The sequence below is a fragment of the Maylandia zebra genome, linkage group LG18 (genome assembly GCF_041146795.1).
Source record: "Maylandia zebra isolate NMK-2024a linkage group LG18, Mzebra_GT3a, whole genome shotgun sequence".
Lineage (NCBI taxonomy): Eukaryota > Metazoa > Chordata > Actinopteri > Cichliformes > Cichlidae > Maylandia > Maylandia zebra.
In genome coordinates, this window is record NC_135184.1 from 4,186,807 (window position 1) to 4,207,154 (window position 20,348).

General features: G+C 41.4%; 1 protein-coding gene across 2 annotated transcripts; it reads right to left on the reverse strand.

Annotated features, from left to right (window-relative positions):
- Nucleotides 1-1,159: 1,159 nt before the first annotated feature.
- Nucleotides 1,160-19,632, reverse strand: LOC101484943 (uncharacterized). 2 transcript variants are annotated; one of them, XM_076877102.1, is made up of 4 exons: nucleotides 19,492-19,616; nucleotides 15,475-17,083; nucleotides 13,358-13,697; nucleotides 1,160-4,075 (listed from the first exon to the last, which is right to left on the reverse strand). In XM_076877102.1, the coding sequence occupies exons 2-4, from the start codon at nucleotides 16,783-16,785 to the stop codon at nucleotides 2,334-2,336; spliced, it is 3,393 nt and encodes a 1,130-aa protein (XP_076733217.1). In that variant the 5' UTR covers nucleotides 16,786-17,083; nucleotides 19,492-19,616; the 3' UTR covers nucleotides 1,160-2,333. The 2 variants fall into 2 exon arrangements, with proteins under 2 accessions (XP_076733217.1, XP_004569493.3); XM_004569436.4 differs by lacking the exon at nucleotides 15,475-17,083 and having other exon boundaries at nucleotides 19,492-19,632.
- Between the last annotated feature and the right edge of the window lie 716 nt (nucleotides 19,633-20,348).

A 20,348-nucleotide genomic window follows, 5' to 3' on the forward strand; every position in this document is an offset into this window, starting at 1 on the left:
GGATCTGAAGTTTAAAGCGAGATTAAACTAGAAGGGAAGTGCAGTAGGTTAGGGTGATTAAGGATAGAGCTGGAAATGCACTAATGAGGGCATTTCAAATGCTCCTGAGAGGAGTACTTTTATTAGGTTCACCGGGAGGAGGCCTTGTCTGCTTAGGCTGCTGCCCCCGTGACCTGGCCCTACATGAACGGAAGAAATTAAATGGATGGCTGGAAAATAAAAAAGAGAGGAGGACAGATGGCAGAGAGACAGTGCATGAGGAAGTGCAGGAGATTGGTAAGGGGCAGGTTACAGCAGCTATGAAGGATAATGAGTGGAAAAGCAGTTGGTCCAGATGACATAACTGTGGAGGTATGGAGGAGAGAGGGCAGTGATAATTACTTTTTCACACAGGGGCAGGTAGGTTTGGATAGATTTTTTCCTTAATAAATAAAATGGGCGTTTAAAATTGCATTTTGTATTTACTCGGATTATCTCGGTCTAATTTTAAAATTTACTTGACGGTCATGTCACATGATCGTGTGTCAAATATACAGAGTGCAGGCAGGGTGGAGTGGGTGGAGATGAGTGTTAGGGTGATTTGTGACAGAAGGATAGCTGCAAGAGTTGAAAGGGAAGGTTTAAAAGATGGAAGCGCCTTGAGGCGACTTATGTTGTGATTTGGCGCTATATAAATAAAATTGAATTGAATTGAATTGGAAGCGAGACCTGCTTTGATTTATGGTTTGGGAAATGTGACACTAACTAAAAGACAGAAGGTCAAACTGGAGAAAGCAGAGCTCAAGGTGCTCAGATTTTCATTGAGAGTTGCCAAGATGGACAAGATTCATACATCTGATGGACAGTTCAGCTCAAGCATTTTGGAGGCAAGGTTAGAGAGGCAACATTGAGATGGTTTGGGCACGTGCAGAGGAGGGCTAGGGCAGAGGGAAAGGAAAGTTAATGACTAGAACTTTAAAGGAGGAGGAAAAGAGGAAGAGAACAGAGGACGTTCACAGATGTGGTGAAGGAGGACATGCAGTGGATTGGTGTAACACAAGATGAATCAGATGTAAGCAGATGATCTGCTGTGAAAATCCCTAATGAAACGATACGCACAGCATATAATAGCTGTGTGTATTGTTTTTATGCCAGGAATTACTTTTGAGAAGCGAGAAGATGGTTTTAATGGTTTATTTTGTTTTGCAACAGATGTGCGAAGCTTGACAAAACAGTAAAATTCCTCGTTTCAGATGGAGGATGAACTGTGGGGCTGCACCAAGGTGCAGTATACAGTATATCAGGTTCATTCCGACCGTGACTCATGCAAAGCTCCTGCAGTGTAACAACTTTCCTGTAACCAAAATACCATTATAAAATTTGATCTATGGTAAAAACACTTTTCCCATCTTGTTAAAAAAAATTTTAAATCCACATTTGCACAAAAGGTTTGCTTCTAATCATTTCAGTTGGTTACTTCGATGCATCCCTCTCATTAGACTGCACATTAAACCAATAGAGTAAATATATTTCATATCAAGCAGGTCAAACCCTATGTTACTGAGTTCACATCAAATTCAATACAATTAATTGTTGACATGATCACCAAAATTGATAAAATTTTCATGCAGTTTGAACTGTGAACCTGCTGCTAAACAAGAACTATAACACAGACGAGGACATGTTTATTCAAATAGTACAAAAAAGAAAAAAAATCTGCTTCTACATTTATATAAAAAATATCAGTAACCAAGAAAAATGTGTGAAATAAGGCAGAATTTATGTTTCCTTTATATTTTAGATATTACTACTCAGAAAAATATATAAGGATTACTTTTAAAACTTTACTTGAACTGCATAAAACTCATAACCATTCAACACACACTGAAGGTTAATTTTCATTAATATGAATAGCTCGTCAAGTCCATAATGACGTATTTCTGTCCTATGTGTGGCACTTTCTTGCTAAACTCTGAACAACTGAATTAAAAGTTTTCCATAAAAAGCATGAAGTTCATCTATCCTTGATTTTCTATAAGAAAGGTATTTCTTAAAACACAACCTACATCTACAACTTATGTTTGTCATGTCTACAGCCTAAAACAAAACAACAAAAATAAATTCAGACAAATATAAAATCAGGGTTTCCGCTACATCAGGGGTGTCAAACTTATGCCCCACAAGATAATTATTGATTATCCGAAAAACAGCAAGTGTAGTGATACAGGACAGGTAGACACTGCTGCCATTCATCATAAGAATAGGACAGCAAATTGAATACATGATCGGTACAGTTCGTTAATGTTATGGAAATAAAATGCATATGAGATCAGCTTTTTAAGTGAGTGGGACACTTAACTAGTGTGACTTTTCATGTGATTTTTCAGGTTTGTGGCATAACTGAATCTTTTGTCACAGATGCTACAAGAGTGTGGCCTTTCACCTGTATGCCTTCTCATATGATTTTTTAAGTGTATCATCTGAATAAAACTTTTCTCACACACACTACAGGAATATGGCTTTTCACCCGTGTGAAGTCTTGTGTGAGTTTTGAATCCTGTTAAGTCACTAAAAGTCTTCCCACAGGTGCTACAGGAATATGGTCTTTCACCTGTATGGATTCTCATGTGTCTTTTCAACCCTGATAAGTCACCAAATCCTTTCCCACAGGTGCTACAAGAATATGGCTTCTCACCTGTGTGAGTTCTCATATGTCTTGTCAAGTGATTCACCTGAGTGAATCCTCTTCCACAGACACTACAGAAACGTAAGTTCTCTCCTGTGTGAACTTTGAGATGACTTTTGAATTTCAACTCATCACTGAAACTTTTTCCACAGGCACCACAAGTATGTGGTTTCTCACCTATGTGGACTCTCACATGTTTTCTGATTGCTGATGAATCACTGAAGTTTTTGCCACAAGTTCCACAAGTATGTGGCCTCTGACCCGTGTGAATTCTCATGTGTGTTTCCAGTCCTGATCGCTGAGTGAATCTTTTGCCACAGGTGCTGCAAGAATATGGTTTTTCACCTGAGTGGATTCTCATATGATTTTTGAATCCTGAAAAGCTACTAAATCTTTTCCCACACTCACTACAAGAATACGGCTTCTCACCTGTATGTTTTCTCATGTGTGTTTTCAAGTTTACCCTCCGGCTGAATACATTCCCACAGTAGGTACAGGGGAAAGGTTTCTCACCGGTGTGCGTTCTTAAATGGCCTTCCAATATTGATTTTTTTCTGAATCTTCTCCCACAGGTGCTACAGGAAAAAGGCTTCTCACCTGTGTGGATTGTCATGTGACTGTCCAATCCTGACTTCAGTGAGAATCTTTTCCCACAGGTGCTACATGGATACGCCTTCTCACCTGTGTGACTTTTCATGTGACTTTCCAGTCCCGCCTTTATAACAAATCTTTTTCCACAGACGCTACAAGGAAATGGCCTGTCACCTGCATGATGTTTAACATGAATTTTGAAAGGTGATAAGAAAGTAAACTTTTTCCCACAGGTGTTACAAGTATATGGCTTCTCACCTGTATGGAGTCTCATGTGAATTTTCAAGTTTACCATCTGAGTGAACCTTTTTCCACAACTGCTACAAGTATAAGGTTTCTCACCCGTGTGAACTCGAGCGTGTTTTGCTAAGTGGCAGTCAAACCGAAATCTTTTTCCACAAGTGTCACATTTTATAGGCTTTTTGTTTGTATCAGTTTTACCCTGACTCTCTGATTCGAGAGAGGTGTCTACTGTGTTACTCTGACTTCTATTTGTCTGTTGTGATGTGTTCTTCAGCTCAAAATGTATAATCAATCCTGAGAGCACATGCTTGCTTTCTTCCTGTTTTTGGCTTTCAGTTTCAGAAGACTTGCAAGAAAGGAGCAGGTCAGTGTTTGCTCCTGGAGTGACCGTAAAAGTATCAACCTCCTGCTTCACTGCAAGCTGCTCTCCCTCCTGACTGATGCATAGCTCCTCCTTTTCATCTTTAATCTGTGGGGGCTCTGAGTCCTGGTCCAGACTGGAGCTCCTCTCCTGGTTACAGACCTGCTGGTCTATGAGTACTTCTTCCTCCTTACAGTCATGTTGTAGTGGGAGGTCTGCATAGACAAAAATGATAGAAAACACACACATATTTGAGAAAATATCATGTAATTTGCCATCGGAAGTTCAGTTATCCAGGTGGAAAAAGTTCTAAAGAGTAAAATCTATTTATTACATCCTCACGAAAGCCCTTAGCTGTAATCCTCCACTCTGCATTAATATAGTTTTTTAAATCAGTATATACCTATGTATTTCTCGGACACATTTTAGATTTTTCCTCTTCTACTTATTACTTTTTATATTACTTAGGGGTGAATTTAATGCTTTAATTGCAATTAATTAATTTGAAAAAAAGAAACGCGTTAAAAATTAAAGCATTTAATCGCACTTTGCGTTCCAAGAAAATCGCAAGTTTTGTCCATGTCATGATTTCCTGGTATACGATTACACTGATGCAAACAGCTACAAAAATGGAAGACTCAGAAGAAAGCATGCTGCTAGGACTGATCGCAGGCAAACTTCATTTCCAAAAGACTACTAAGTAAAGCCTTGATAAAAGTCTGGTTTTGTGCAAACTGTGCACAAAGGAGTTTGCATACCACCAAATCACTTCAAGCTTACAGTACCATCTAAATGCAAAACATGTTGCAGCGAGCACAGAAACTGTGGGAGCTGTTAGCTCCAACAAAAGGTGCCAGCAGCCCAAACTTGATGAAATGACTGGCTTCAGGACCGACATTAGTAAGTCAACATTGGACAACATTTAGCATCAGTTGATCCAACTTTCCACCTGAAAGACTATTCAGGTAAATTCAACAGCTTTATGACACTGAAAAAGCAAGCAAAATTAGATGCATTACACACAGTCCTGCTAATACGATGGAACTACACCAGGAGCAAACACGACTGGGGCAACAAAAAGAGCCACTCATACAGGATATTTCCACACAGTGGAATTCAAAGCGGGATATGGTTTCTTGTCTACTAAAGAATCAAGAGGCTGTTTTTGCTGCTTTAGACAAACAATCAAATCAGACAAACTCCATCTGAGCCAGTAAAACTCCAAAAGCTGACTGTCCTCAAGCCATGCAAGTAAATAAAACTATTTTCAATTTATTGTTGTTGTTTCTTCAAAAAGCTCTATAGTTGACAATTAGTGTGTAGATTAATATTTACTTTCTTGAACTGTCTACTACAGGTTTGTGACTGAACTTCTTAGAGGTGAGACATGTCTCATGTCCAGTGGTTTTACCTGCTTTCTGCCATCTGCCTCACACCATGGAGGTCTCCGATGATGAATCAAACTACATGGTGAAATTTAAGATCCTTCACAAAGGACATACCCCAATGTGTAGCAACACTCAACCATCAGTGGCTCAAGATAGCTACTGTACTTGACCCACCCTTTAAAGATTTAAAGTGTCTTAAAATGTAAAGATGCCACTACAAAGGAGCCAGCAAAGACAAAGAGCCTCCTCCTCTCTTCATTGTCTTCGGACTCTGATTCAGATGAGGAAGCCCTGAGTACCAGGGCCCTGAGTTTGTACAGAGCAGAATACACCATCAATGAAAAAGACTGACCGCTGCACTGGTGGTCGAGTCGAACAGGGACCTACACATACAGCTGTATGTCCTTGCCATGTGAGAGTCCCATGTGAGAGTGTTCCCCACTTGCAGGTCACATAGTAACAAAAAAGAGAGCTCACTTGAGCTCTGAAAATGTGAACAGGGTAGTTTGTCTAAGTAACTGGCTGAAAGAGACAGACAGCAACTAAGCATAGAGGTATTGTGACTCCAATAGGTTTGTTGATTTTTGCACTAAAATGTTCAATGATCACACTGTTTTAGCCTAATGTACAAAATAATTTTGGCTACGGTTACTCAGAGTCTAAAGGTGAAGCTGGTTAAATAACCTTTAATGTTTCTGCTTTATTTTTTTATTAAGAAGAAAAACTGCACTTTATGTTGAAGTTTGTATTACTATTTAAAGACGATACGATTTTGAAAATGTATTTAAAGTACTTAAAATAAGGCTTTATTTTTAAGTCTGTTTAAGTTCTTGTTTCTCTCTTTTGAATTGAAATTCAGTTTAAATACTTTTTTCTCTCAGAAATTAAGAGTTTGCATTTACAGCATTCATCTCCATGTTCATAATTTGATTCTGTCACCCACTAAAACCCTTTTAAATTCAAAAAACCAAAAAAAACCACAACATTTGAGCTTAGGGGAAAATTTTCTTGTGCGAGCAAATGCGATTAATCAAGATTATTTAATTACAAAGCCTCTAATTAACTAGATTAATCTTTTTAATCGAGTCCCACCCCTAATATTTATTCATTTATTTAGAATAAATTGTACAAAGTTGCTATACGTTTTAATGCATCAAGCAGGAGTAGCACTTCTTTTTTGATATTTTTCCACAGTACAATGTGGAAATTTTTACAGCCTTTTTAAAAAAAAATTAATGTGTGGGCAATAATAAGTCCCAATTTTTAATTTTTAAGGGATGGAAACAACATAAACTAATTATTTGAACTCCACTTTCTGCTTTTATTTGGATAGAAACCTCAACTTTTTCAGGGGACCACTGTTGGCGTTCCTAAGCAACAGTGTCCTGGGTCTACCCCAGGTACTCCTCCCAAGTAGGATATGTCCAAAACTCACTGCCTAGAGGGTGTCGTGGAGGCATCCTTTAAACTGTATAATGTTAAACAGGCTGCCTGGAATTATTTTGTTGTTTTAGCTGTGGAGGTGTCATAAAATCTGCTGCGAGTATGTGGTTTGTCCCTTTTTTAGGACTACTACTTCCTTCAACATCTGGTAGTTGTTTTTCTTTACTGTTTGCTATAACTGTGTAATAACAGAATAATAACAGGAAAACACAAAACAGGAACATGAAATTTTACAGATTTTTACTGAATAAGGTACTCAGAATGTACATGAAAAAAAAAGATTTGCAATTTGCAATTTGAACTATAAAACAGACAACAAATATGTGAACTTTCGTTTGTTTGTTTCTAGGGGTCTCTAATTTTTTTTCTAAGCAAGTCCAGACATTTTTGGCCTCTGGTGGAACTCCAAAAAGCAGTTCCTTTCGAGCTGCAGGCAAAGGCCTACATTGCACTGCTGGCATTTCCAAGGAGTGCTCCTCTTTCAGACAGTGCACTGCTTCCTTCCCAAGGTTGCCCTGTGCCTCTTTCCCATATCTCTAGTGCTCGTAGGGACAGGAAAGTGTCCTTGACTTGGGAACTCAGGCTTGCCATCCAAGCAAACACCTACGAGGTGTGCAGCAAGCTCCTCCTGGAAGGCCTGCCGTGTCTTGTGTTTCTGTTGCTTGCTGATGCACAACTCTTTGTGAAGAATGAAACTGTTGGTAACTGCAATGTCCAGTAGATGCTGGAAAACTATCATGTTCAATCTTTTGGTTTTGCAAAGGACTGAATTTGTTCCTAGCATCTGGTCTGATGTGTCCACTCCTCCCATGTATTTATTGTATTCGGTCACAGCTGTCGGTCTGGGGACAGAAACGCTCTCAAAATGTCCATCTTCATTTTTCTGCCAGCGTAACACTGTGTCCCCACTGTACACAGGGTGGACGGTGGTACAGATGGCGACTTCTCGACTGTCCACCCACTTTACAAATAAAAGGTCACCATCCCTGATCCACCGAATGGAGCCTCTTGGTGATCTTTTATGGAGAGCATTTTCCTGAGAGGATGGAACACCCAGTCTGCCCTCCCTGTATGTACCACAAGCCCCAAATCCCTGCTTTTTCAAGTGTTGGAAGAAGCCTGGGCTGGTGTAGAAGTTATCACAGTAGACAATATAACCTGATCCCAGAGAGTCTTTGTCCACTAGTGATGTAACCACATCAAAAGAGAGTCCTTTCTCTGATGTAGGGCTGCCACAAATGATTATTTTGATAGTCGACTAGTCACCGATTATTTATGCGATTAGTCGACTAATCAGATCATCATCCACTGGACGTAAAACTACAGCTTATTGCACCAGCAGCATCTGCTCTTATATAACTATCATTAGCTTATAGCTTTAAGCTTTTAAGGTGCTAACTAAAAATAAAGACAAGATGATAGTTTATTCAATTTTAATGAAATTTGCAGATTGTTTCGGTAAAGTTTAATAAACTCCTTGCTATCTAAAATATAACAGGACACCGGAGTATATTCTCCAGCATCTCACACTTCTGATAATCAGCTGTCTGCTTTACGTTTATACAGCTGTGTAAAAACTATAACTTTAATCTCAGCCAAACCGATTTACTCAGGAACAAATAAAATACTAAAAAAAAAAAAAAAAAAAAAAAAAAAAAAAAAAAGCCAAACAACAACATTTTTAATTTATCTAAGTGACTCATATATATTTAACCTGAGTCGCGAAAGACGGCGGTGGGTTTGAAAACAATTTGCCGGGAGTCCGGTGTTCTCACGGCGCTAGTGACCTAGCCCCCGGCTAGCTATCGAGCTAGTGGGTAACAGACGTCTCCGAAAACGTCGGTGCGCTTTTGAAAATATGTGGTGTCCTGATAAACTGAGCCGATATTTGAGGTTTACACAGCTACATTCTCGCCTGAAAATATGTTAAACGTTTATTTTGTGACCCAGAAAGAATAATAAGAGTAATATTAAAACTAACTAGCTACCGCCATTGTTGGAAACTAAGCTGGGCCGCGCTATGAATTCTGGGACACAGCTGCTTCTTCTTCTTCGGGGTTTAACGGCAGCTGGCATCCTTGTATATGCAGTGCTGCCATCTTCTGTTTCAGTCCGTTATTACACTCTTAAATCCTGCTACTTCTGCGTCTTTTGCGATCTTACAAAGCTTCAAACGACACGTCGACTATTAAATCAGTCGTCGACGATTTTGATAGTCGACGTAATCGTGACTAGTCGACAAATCGTGGCAGCCCTACTCTGATGACAACTTTGATTTCCCTGTGTATAGCTTGAAGTCTATGATGTAGCCATTTACATCAGCAAGAACAAAATTTTTTAGCCCCCACTTGGTGGGCTTGGCAACCATCCTCTCTTCAACTGAAATGTGCTGCTTTGGGTGGTAGTTACTCATGCAACGACTTCTCAACATCTCAAGGAGAGGTCTGACCTGGTGAAATGTGTCATAGTCCTCTGTGCCCTTTTTCTTGCCATAGGCCACATCTTCTTCTGGATCACTGATATGAAGGTTAGAATTGATGGCCATAAATCGGTCTTTGGACATAACAGTGGCAGGAAAAGGAACATGAAAAATTGTGTTACTCCTCCAAATGTCTACCATTTTTGGAAAATTGCAGACTTCCATGTAAAGTAACAAGCCCAGGTACTTTTGTAGTTCTTCTGATGTAATTTCCTTCCATGCAAACGTTTTGCCCTTTTCCTTTTTTTTTTGCCGCATTCTTGTTTGTGTTTTCACACAAGCATTTTAGTACTTCGTCATCAAAAAATTTGGAGAAGATATCACCTGGGGATTGTGCAGCATTGAGAGGAGGTTGAATACCAGGGGTTCTCTTTGGTCTGAATCTTGGTGGTTGAGGGACAGCATCATCTGGGTCTGCCTCTGTTCTCCAAGCCACTGGACGATGTGGCGACCGGCTGCGAGAGGCATCACCACCAGCTCCACGGCTTTTCTGATGTACATGGCACCAGCCTCGACTTTGGCCACAAATGGCACGGATCCCTGCTGAAGTCCTCAACATGAATGAATGAAATCCACCCCACCCCAGCAAAAAAAAAGAAAAGGAAAGAAAAAAGTTTCTGTTATACTTGCTGACCCTCTTTTCTGTCAACCAACCTTCGTTTTCACAGGGTTGCGTTCACCCTGTGCCTGGGATAATGAACCTAATTTCAATAGAAAGCGCAGAGCCTCTGCTTTCAGAAACTGTTGCCATTTTTTCAATTATGTGAACAGCTCAAAAGTTACGGTAGGTTGAAAAAAACCTGTCACCAGCGACAGGTTAGGGCTTAAAGGGTTTTAAAAGCCTGAGGACTTTAAAGTTGCTCCTTTCAATACAGAGGTGGAAAGGCACTTCTGACCAAACTCCTAATTTCTCTAACATAGAGCCCATATACCCTTCAGAAGATGCTCATTTACATTTCCCATCACCTCCTCGCAACAGATATAACATGCACAGCAAAAGCAGTACGGGTTCCCCTTCAAGTCTCCCGCTCCACTCTGCCTCACTTTCTGAACATTTGAGATATCCAACTTCTTCCACTTGCAGGCGCAACTCATCCCCGACGCAAAATGGACATTCACCCCTTTCTGGCTGAGAACCATGACCTCATTTTGAAGGTGCTAGTTATCTTTCCAAACACTTCACACTTGGCTACAAATGCAAGTTGGATGATAAAACCAAAAATAGTCACATCAACTGTGAAGAGCAGAGAGGAGATTCTGAGGCTACCAAGGCAGAAATCCTATGCCACTTTGCAATGCTAGAAATTCTGTCACTAAAAATTATGAAGATAACTGGTGACAAAGGGAAACCCTGTCAGTTCAACTCCCACCAGGAGTAAACATGAAACCAAGCTGTCACCACAGTTGCACCAAGTCCAACTCCTCTCAGTTCCCAAGATGGTTTTAGAAGGACTAGCAACATCACCTCATCTTAGATGGTTTTCAGATTTTCTGAGAAAAATGCCCAGACATCAGATCGATAAAAATAAGCCATTGAAATTATTCAAATTAAATAACCAAAGTACTGTACTCAGACTGGATAAAATGCTGCTGCGGAGTCGGGGTGGTCTGCCTCTCCCCACCGCAGGGAAAAGGGTAACACCACCTGGGTCTGGGTGCAATTCCCCCCTCCAGGGGCAAGGGTACCTAGACCCGGTTTGTAGAGTACGCTTGGGGAGTGTGATCGTGTGTACAGCGTCTCTTTATGTCTGTCTCCACGTTGGTTGAGTGTGGAGTGAGTGCATATGAGAGCATGAGGGTCAATCAAATCCGATTTTTTTGACCCTATGCGACCCATATCCGATCATGCTATGACAGTGTGAACGGCGCAAATCCGATATTTTCAAATCCGATCTGGGTCACTTTCGTATGTGGTACTGAATCCGATACATATCCGATGTTTTAGAAAGCGACTGCTGTTTGAACGGTCAAGTCGCATTAAATCCGCCTTTTACGTCACCGACACAAGACTGAAGCCAATTATCAGCGCCCGAGAAGACATCGCGAACGCTTCCTAGCCATCCAGTGTAGATGTCAGTGAAACTGTTGGGAAGACAACGTAAACATTTTATTTGTACTGTATAATCTGCAGATTCTGACAGAAATCTGCAGCTATCCTTTGAAGCACCGCTCCTCTCTTAAACAGCAATAAGGATCATTATTAGGTTATTTACATTATTATGTAAATAACAAAATAACTTAAAGCAAAAATTGGGAAACGTAAAGTCCGAAGTCTTTATATTAACGGCCACCAGTCAAACAATACTGTTTGTTCTTGGTCTAAACAGAGCGCGTTGTGTGTGACATCTTCTTTTGCGCATGCGGCCGCTTTGAGCGTTCACACTAGAGCGCGTTTGCTGTCGCATTTTATTTGTAGTGTGAACGAGGAGACAAAAAAATCGGATTTGATCAAAAAATCGGAATTGAGCATTAAGACCTGCAGTGTGAACGTAGCCTATATGTCAGGTTGGGTATCAGACGCCACCTCTCTGGGGACACCTCAGGCCCTCCAAGGTTTGGAGGCCTATCTCCACCCACCACCACTTCCCCTGCCGGTGACGGACTCCCTCAGGTGTCGGTGTGTTGGTGGTTCTTTGTGTCTGGGGGTGGGGGTGGGCGTCCGGGTACACACCGGCTCACTCCTTGGCGGCCGCTTGTCGGGGCCTGGGGCCTGGGGCTCGCTCGGGCCCCTTTGGAGGTGGGGTGCCCCCGGCCTCTCGGCCTGGGGCTCGGTCACTCAGGCACAGCTGGGGGCCGGCGGAGCTCACGGGCGCGTCACTGCAACTCCCCCTGACTTCTGCTCCGCGGCTGCTGGGCGAGCCCTCATCTGGGACTCTCCTCAGCTCTTACTGGAACAGTGGCGCGGCTGCCCCTCTGTTGGTCTTCCATGGTCTCTTGTGTTCTGGGGGCCTCTGGATGTCTGGAGTTTTGATCTCCTCCATACCCGCTTCACACCCTGGAGGACGGGGCTGTGGCCCCCCCACACTCCCTAGCAGATCATTACATGGAGAAACCTTTGGAATGCAAGCATGCTGATCCACACAGGTATGCACACATGGGTATTCACAGACGCGGACTAAAGCTTTCTTGGCTGCTACCTCAAAGCACACTGTGCGCTGTCTATCTTGCGTGCTGCACAATATCGTTTATTATTTAGTAAATATTGATATCTATGACTAGCTAGTTTATTGTGATGGTGCTTTGTTTTCTCTATTATTATGTTGCTCTTTGTTGTTTGCTGTCTCCTCTGTTTGTTTTTTTTTGTTTGTTTGTTTTTTTCTCCATACAGGTGACCCAGGAGTTCTTTTTTTTTTCTCTCTCTTCCCCCCCCTTCTCACCGTCTCTTCTCCCCTTTGGTTTTCTTTCTTTCTCTCCCCCTCTTTCTCTCATTCATTTCCCCTGTCCTATTTATTAAAAAAAAAAAAAAAAAAAAAAAAAAAAAAAGACTGGATAAAATGCTGTAGTAAAATCTAAACTTTACTCCAGGGGTGGGGGAACTCAAGGGCCAGTGTCCTGCAGGTTTTAGATGTCTCCTTGATCCAACACAGCTGAGTTAAATGGCTAAATTGCATCCTCAACATGTCTTGAGGTTTTCCAGAGGCCTGTGAATGCACTAATCATTTGATTCAGGTGTGTTGACCCAGATTGACATCTAAAACCTGCAGGATACTGGTGTTCTGACAAACCATCCTACTTTGGCAAAACATCCTACCATAAGTAGTTTATGCACATTTCTGCTGTCACAGAGTAATTCCAGCACAAATTTAAGTAGGTATGACTGTTTGCCACTTAACTTTGCCCATCAGAGTATGCTTGTAGCTCATATTCATAAAGCCAGCATGGTTTGTCACTTAATTTTACCAGTCAGAGTATGTTTCTAGCTAATATTCAAAAAGGTAGGACGGTTCGCCACTTAATTTCGTGTTGTGCGCATGCGCAGAAACAACGGGTAGGATGGTTTGTCAGGTACAGAACACTGGCCCTTGAGGCCTGGAGTTCCCCCACTCCTGCTCTACTCATTGCAGTTTTCCCTTAAAATTTTCCTGTGCCTGTAAACAAATAAGAAACTTTGAGCTCTGATTAAGGTCAAAGTTATTAAGATTCATATTCCTGTGTCATCTCATTAAGAACTTTTTAGTTGTACATACCCAAGTTTTCTTTTGGTTTCCAGATTTTATCCAGAAGACTGAGCCGTTCTTTACCAGTCCAAACGATGATACCATCAACCTCCTCCTTCACTACAAGCTGCTCTCCCTCCTCACTGATGCAGAGTTCCTCCTGTTCATCTTTAATCTGTGTAGGCTCTGGGTTCTCCTTCTCCAGACTGGAGTTCCTCTCCTGGTTACAAACTTGCAGGTCTGGGTCCTCCTTTAACATCATGTTGTTATCAGAGGTTTCCTGCTGATCTGGGTCCTCCTTAATCATCACGTTGTTGGAGGTCTTCTGTTGATCTGAGTCCCTCTTGCTGGTCATGTTGTTGTGGGAGGTCTTTGGGAACAAATGTACACAAGAAAAAGGTTAGTAATGTGATGACATAGTACAATGCAGTAAAACCATTGGATTACCTCTAACAGAATTAGATTTTAAATGTGGGAATACTACACATATGTAATTAAGAGTCAATTTTGCATCAAATGTTCTCTGCAGTTTTATAAGAGACCATTTTTAAAAGATAGCGATGAGGTCATAGCTGTAGTGATTTACTGAAACATGGAAAAATACAGAAATAGTGTATACATGGAAAAAATTAGCCTGTCTTACTCTAATAGCTTAAAAATCAATATTTGTGATAAACACCTTTATTCTGAACTCTGTTAGTCAAGCGTTCGCATCATTTCATAGTCTTCAGGAATAGTTCTTCTTGAAGGACACTTCAAGCTTTTCTTTGGATGTTGTCTGTCTTGTTGTGTTGTTCATTGTCAAGAAGTCCCTACACTGCTTCACTAATGCTGAAAAATAAAGCTCTGCTAAGACACTTCTTAGATGTTCTTTTCGTTTTCCTGATCTACTCGGTAAACACTGATAAGAACTTGAGCCAAACTTTTTTTTTTTTTTACATTTGGATTCATTACTCGCTTGATGACTCCCTCACTAACAAGTCTCATCATAGGCGATGCTTGCAGATGACAAGAAAGCTCGGCTCACCATTCCCACTACCAGTGTTACTAAAAAAAAATGAGCTCATATATGCCACTGCCACAGAAATAATAGAAACACTTTGGTATGAGATCAAGAACGCATGCAGAGAAAGTCCCCTGTGGAGAAGAAGGTTGGAAGCCAAAAATCAGGGAAGCCCAGAGGGGGTTAGTCAGCTAACAGAAGTACTGAACGACAGGTCCTGGATGAATAAGATATACAACAAGGTGCAAATAACTAAGGTTCTAGAAACAAAAGCTCACACCTCTCGGCACTAGGCTGAAGAGACAAGCAGAGGCCAAGAGAATAAATTGCCTCTTCTCCAAACATCAGTCCAAGGTGTACTCTCAGCTACAAGGGAACAATAATAAGAGGGCACCCAGAGATAAAACTGAACAATACTGGAAGAACATCTGGGAGAAAGAGATGTTGTATACCACGAGCGTTAAGTGACTTGTGGACCTGACAGCAGACCACGGCAACCTCCCAGAAAAAGAGGCAGTCAACATTATGGACCTGAGGTGATCCACACCTACTATCTGAAGATGCTAACAGCACAAATAAATGTGCTCATAACAGCAGGTGCTCACCCAGACTAACTAACACAGGGCAGAGAACGCCACCATTGAGCTACCAGCTGATTACCTGTGTCTACACAGCATGGAAGCTCATCCCAGGTATCATACCAACCTAGCTAAATAGGTACATGAGTCAACACATAAGTGCATCTCTAAAAGGAGTAAGGCAATACTTTATCGATACAGGGACACTAAATATTGATACGTTATTATTATATAAATTATCTTATATATTATCATTATTATTTTTGCAAATACAAAGTGAACCTTTTAATACTGGGATACCGTATTTTCACGACCATAAGACGCACTGTACTAAAAGGCGCAGTCTCAGTTATGTGTGCCATTACTGTATTTAACACACACATAAGGCGCACTGGATCATAGGGCGCATACAAGTACCGTATGCGTATTTAAAAATAAAGCGGGAGCAAACCTGAGTTTGGTACTCACATTTTTATTATCAGTAATCGTCATCATCAACAACACACAAGCATACAAGTGTGCGTATTTAAAAATAAAGCAGGAGCAAAACAAAGTTTGGTACTCACATTTTTATCATCAAACCCATCGAAGTCCTCATCCTCTGTGTCTGAATTGAACAGCTGCGCTAAATCTCCATCAAACATGCCAGGTTCACTGTCTTCACTGTCAGAGTCACTTTCCGTGCCGTGCGGCTCCTCGGAAATGATGCCGGCGTTTGCGAAAGCTCGAACAACAGTGCCAGCAGCCATGTTAGCCCAAGCAGCTACAATCCATTGGCAAATTGTGGCGTAACTTGCCCGGCGCTGCCTTCCACTCTTGGTGAAACTGTGGTCTCCATCGGTCATCCATCGCTCCCAGGCCGCTCGCAGCCTTACTTTGAACGGGCGGTTCGCACCGATGTCCAGCGGTTGGAGTTCCTTTGTCAGGCCTCCCGGAATGACAGCAAGCTCACAGTTCATTTGTTTCACTAGTTTTTTCACATCGGCTGTGAGATGGGCACGCATAGAGTCACAGATTAAGAGCGATGGTGATGCGTGGAAAAAACCACCTGGTCTCCTTACATACACCTCCCTCAGCCACTCTTTCATCATTTCCTCATCCATCCAGCCCTTTTCATTTGCCTTAATGATGATTCCTGCTGGAAACTTCTCTTTAGGCAAAGTCTTTCGCTTAAAAATCACCATAGGCGGCAGTTTCTGTCCATTAGCATGGCAGCCAAGCACAACAGTGAAAGAAGACTTTTCATACCCCGTTGTGCGTATCGCTACCGTGCTGGTCCCCTGCTTCTCCACAGTGTGACTCACCGGGATGTCGAAAGTGAGCGGGACCTCGTCCATGTTTGTGATGTGGCTGGGCTGGATGTTTTTGTCGCCGATGTGTTTGCTGCAGTAGGAGCGGAAGATGGCCAGCTTTTCCTTATAATCCGCTGGAAGTTGCTGCGCTACCGTAGTCCTGGTCCGGATGGAAAAATGGCACCGTTTCATAAAACGAAAGCACCAAGACGGACCTCCTTGGAAATGTTCAATGTTCATCTCTTCAGCTAGTGAAACTGCTTTTAGCCGAATGGTGACCGTCGAAACGCTTCTCCCACTCGTTCTTTGCTCGATGATCCACCGCTCGAGTCTTTCCTCCAACTTGGGCCACCTCGCCTTATGTCCGCGGAAACTCAGCTGCGTTTTCTTGACCTGCCGGAGCTTGTTTTCTTGCTTCCTCCATTTGCGAACCATCGATTCGTTAATCTTAAATTCTCTCGCCGCTGCTCGATTTCCATGTTCCTCCGCGTAGCTGATGGCCTTCAGTTTAAACTGTGCTTCGTAAGCGTGTCTCTTTGCCATTTTCAGGGTTGTTAAAACAACGATGTCCTGCATAACGCACATACCTGTTCTTTTACACAGGTATGTGCGATAAAGTCAACGCACACACTTCACCCTTTAGCGTTCTCATGGTGTTCTCTACTACGTCCTCATTACAACACACAGGGCGCACTGCGCTATAGGGCGCGCCGTACTTTTTGAAGAAAATCTAAGACTTTTAAGTGCGCCTTATGGTCGTGAAAATACGGTAATAAAATCAGTTGCTTTTCAGTCTGTTGTTGCTGTTCTAGTGAGTACAGCAGCTCAGGAAGTTGGCAAAACAAAAATGAAAGCCTCAGAAACAAATCACGTGTGTGTTTGTCTGTGAATGAGAGAGAGAGAGAGAGACTGTGACAGGCAGACAGATTTGAGACACTGTGGCTTTTGCTGCATGTTTAAGACACTGGAGCTCAGGCATAAGTCACTGCCGTGTGTTTTCATGGATAAAGCCAAATTCAGGTTCTAAAATGAAGTAGAAATAAATGAAGTGTAAAGTTGAGGATAGCAAAAAGATTAGCATTATCTTGCAATGTGTGGACATCGCAGATTCATATGCAACTATGACGACTCATATCACAGGGAACTGGTGACTGCTGTCTCACAACTGAACTAAATCTGCAGTTCGAAAAAAGTAATATATCACAGTTTATCTTATTAGAATACTCAGCATATCACAAAATGTTACAAATTGTCTTAGACATCGTATATACTTGTATGTTTGTACAAGTTTCAGTTCATCACTGCAGCCATGACCCCAACTTTCCCTGTAAAAAGAAAAAAAATTGGCATCTCATTTTAGCTGTACAGGTTTAGAAAAACTCATCATTATATATGATATCTCATAGCCTATGTATTATATCCCTATATTTAAATTAAAATTACATGAATTCTGCTCAAGGTTACAGTTTTACTATATTCCTTTTTGAGGTTAACTGTATGGTTTTAGAAAAAAATAAAAGCAAGGTCCACTCAAATCACATAATGTGTGAATATTACCATGTCTGAACTGCAGTTACATTAGTTTTCACAATAACAAACACAACTGCAGTGAGTATCGATTCAGGTTAACCCAGACTCCGTTCATGGTTATCATCTCCCTATATTACAGTACACTTTTCTGTTGTCACTTTATTATACAAAACAATACACCAAACAAAGTCTTCTCAAATAAAGTCATTTCAATTCAATTTATATAGGAATTTAAATGATAAAAAAATAGTTGCCTCACAGCGCTTTATATTGTGAGGTAAAGACCCTACAACAGGGGTCTCAAATTCCAGCCCTCGGGGACCGGGGTCCTGAAACTTTTCCATTTGTCCCTATTGCAACTTACCTGAATGCAATTAGTAGGTCATTCGTAAGACTATAGAACTTGACTGTATGCTGATGTGGCAATTCAGCCATTTGATTTGTGTTACAGGAGCTCATGAGTGAATGAACATGGTGCAATAAAAATACTTTTAGTACATTTTTCCAAACACTTACATTTAAAAAATGTAAGTGTTTGGCGATCGTGGCTCAACTCCCAACTCAAGAGTTGGGAGTTTGCCTTGTAATTGGAAGGTTGCCGGTTTGAGCCCCAGCTTGGACAGTCTCGGTCGTTGTGTCCTTGGGCAAAACACTTCACCCGTTGCCTACTGGTGGTGGTCAGAGGGCCCGGTGGCGCCAGTGTCCGGCAGCCTCGCCTCTGTCAGTGCGCCCCAGGGTGGCTGTGGCTACAATGTAGCTGCCATCACCAGTGTGTGAATGTGTGTGTGAATATGTAAAGCGCTTTGGGGTCCTTAGGGACTAGTAAAGCGCTAGATACAGGCCATTTACCATTTACATTTACTTAAGCGGTTAGGGGTTGCCACTTCAGCATGCAGTCAAGTTCTATACTCTTGCTAATGCCCTTATAATTTTATTCAGGTCTGCTGCAACAGGCAGGGACACATGGCAAAGTTTTAGGACACCGGCCCTCAAGGACTGGAGTTTGAGACCCCTGCCCCACAATAATACAGAGAAAAACCCCAAAAATCAGATGAAAAAAGTAATGTGGAAATTACTTCTCCATATTCACAATGCTTTTAATTTTAACTGCAAACAGAAAGAGCTGGATGAACATTTTACAACTAATAAGGTTCTTAAGGATTTCCTGTATTTACAGGTCTCAACCTGAATAGGAATCCAATCCAATCATCAATTCAAACTGCAACTACAGTTCATAGATGGTAACATTATAAACAAGGCAACATAATTTACATAGATTTTGACTCATTTTTCCTTAAATAATACAGTTACGAGATACACTACTACAAGCCTTAAATAGTTTAATAACGTATCATGAATGTATTAATGTATTATAACGTATAATGTAAAAAAAAAACTCCTATACGGGACAGCGGAGCAAAACGATAGTTCTGCAAATAAAGTAAAATAAAGACAGTTTCAAAGTTGCAGAATGAACGCGTGTTCCTTTGTGCTAGTCACTCGGCACCCGTACCACAATGTCGGGAATAGAGGAGCAGCACAACTGAAGGTGCGGCTTGCTTGACCGCGACTTCTCGAATAAGGGTTCCGGGCAAAATTACCGCTTTAAAAAACAGAGAAGCGCTTGTTTTACTTCTATAAAAACGATTCGATGCTGCTCCTTGATTTTAGTCTGTTAGCCTGAAACAACAAATCTGACTAGGATCCAGCATGAGTCGGATTCTTGTGTTAGTTCATTGAGACCGCTACACTTTCACGTACCTATTATTTGTAACTTTATCTCGAGTTTCCGGTTAGTCTCTACCAGTCTGTGCTCACGGTCGATGTCGTCCTCATACTGGGAGATCGTTTCTGAAGATCTGAGAAGATTTCGTCTTCGGCAGCAGCTAATCTCTCCTCGACAAACTCTTACCGATGCCGAAGACTGAATTGTTGAGCAGTAAAGAGGCAAGTCATTTCCGTTCTCCTTCTTTTTCTTCTTCTATTGTACTTCCGGTAGAATACACGCATCAACGTCGCATTGCTGCTCTCTTCAGGTCAGTTTGAAGCTAGTCCTAAACTAAATTAAATAGCTGACTAACTAATGGTATGTCCATACATTAAAAAAAAAAAAAGAAATGTCAATATCTGTAATATCACGCTGTCAGATAGTTCATAGGAGTCATGACGTGTAACGATGGTGTTGGATTCAGGGACCATGGGAGAGAAGAGATTATCAAATATCCTAAAACAGTTCAGTGCTACAATCCATTTCAGCCTCCATAAAAAGACAACAACTAGAAGATGTCACAGTATCACCCATGATGTTTGATTAGCATCTGACCGCTGTGCTGTGCAGAGATGCCAGAACAATGATGGAAGGAAAATAAAATAAAAGTAAAACACAGATTTAAATTGATGAAAATAGGAAAAACCTCAGTCTATTTCAGTTTAACAAACTCAGCAAAGACATCAAAATTGATTGAGTTATCATAATATAGACTAATCCAGCATAGAGCGGCTGAGTGAATGTGGTCTGGACTCTGTGGAGGAGAGTCATGGTTTCAGAGACGCTGTAGAAGGACAAAATACCTGCTCTGTGATCCAGGTACACTCCTACTCTGGAGGAACGAGGACCT

Coding starts and splice junctions, on each gene's coding strand:
- LOC101484943 (XM_076877102.1), bottom strand. CDS start 16,785: ATGTGCGTTATGCAGGACATCGTTGTTTTAACAACCCTGAAAATGGCA. Junction 13,698..15,474: donor ATGGGTTTGATGATAAAAAT/GTGAGTACCAAA, acceptor TTGTTCCCAAAG/ACCTCCCACAACAACATGAC. Junction 4,076..13,357: donor GAAACCAAAAGAAAACTTGG/GTATGTACAACT, acceptor TTGTCTATGCAG/ACCTCCCACTACAACATGAC.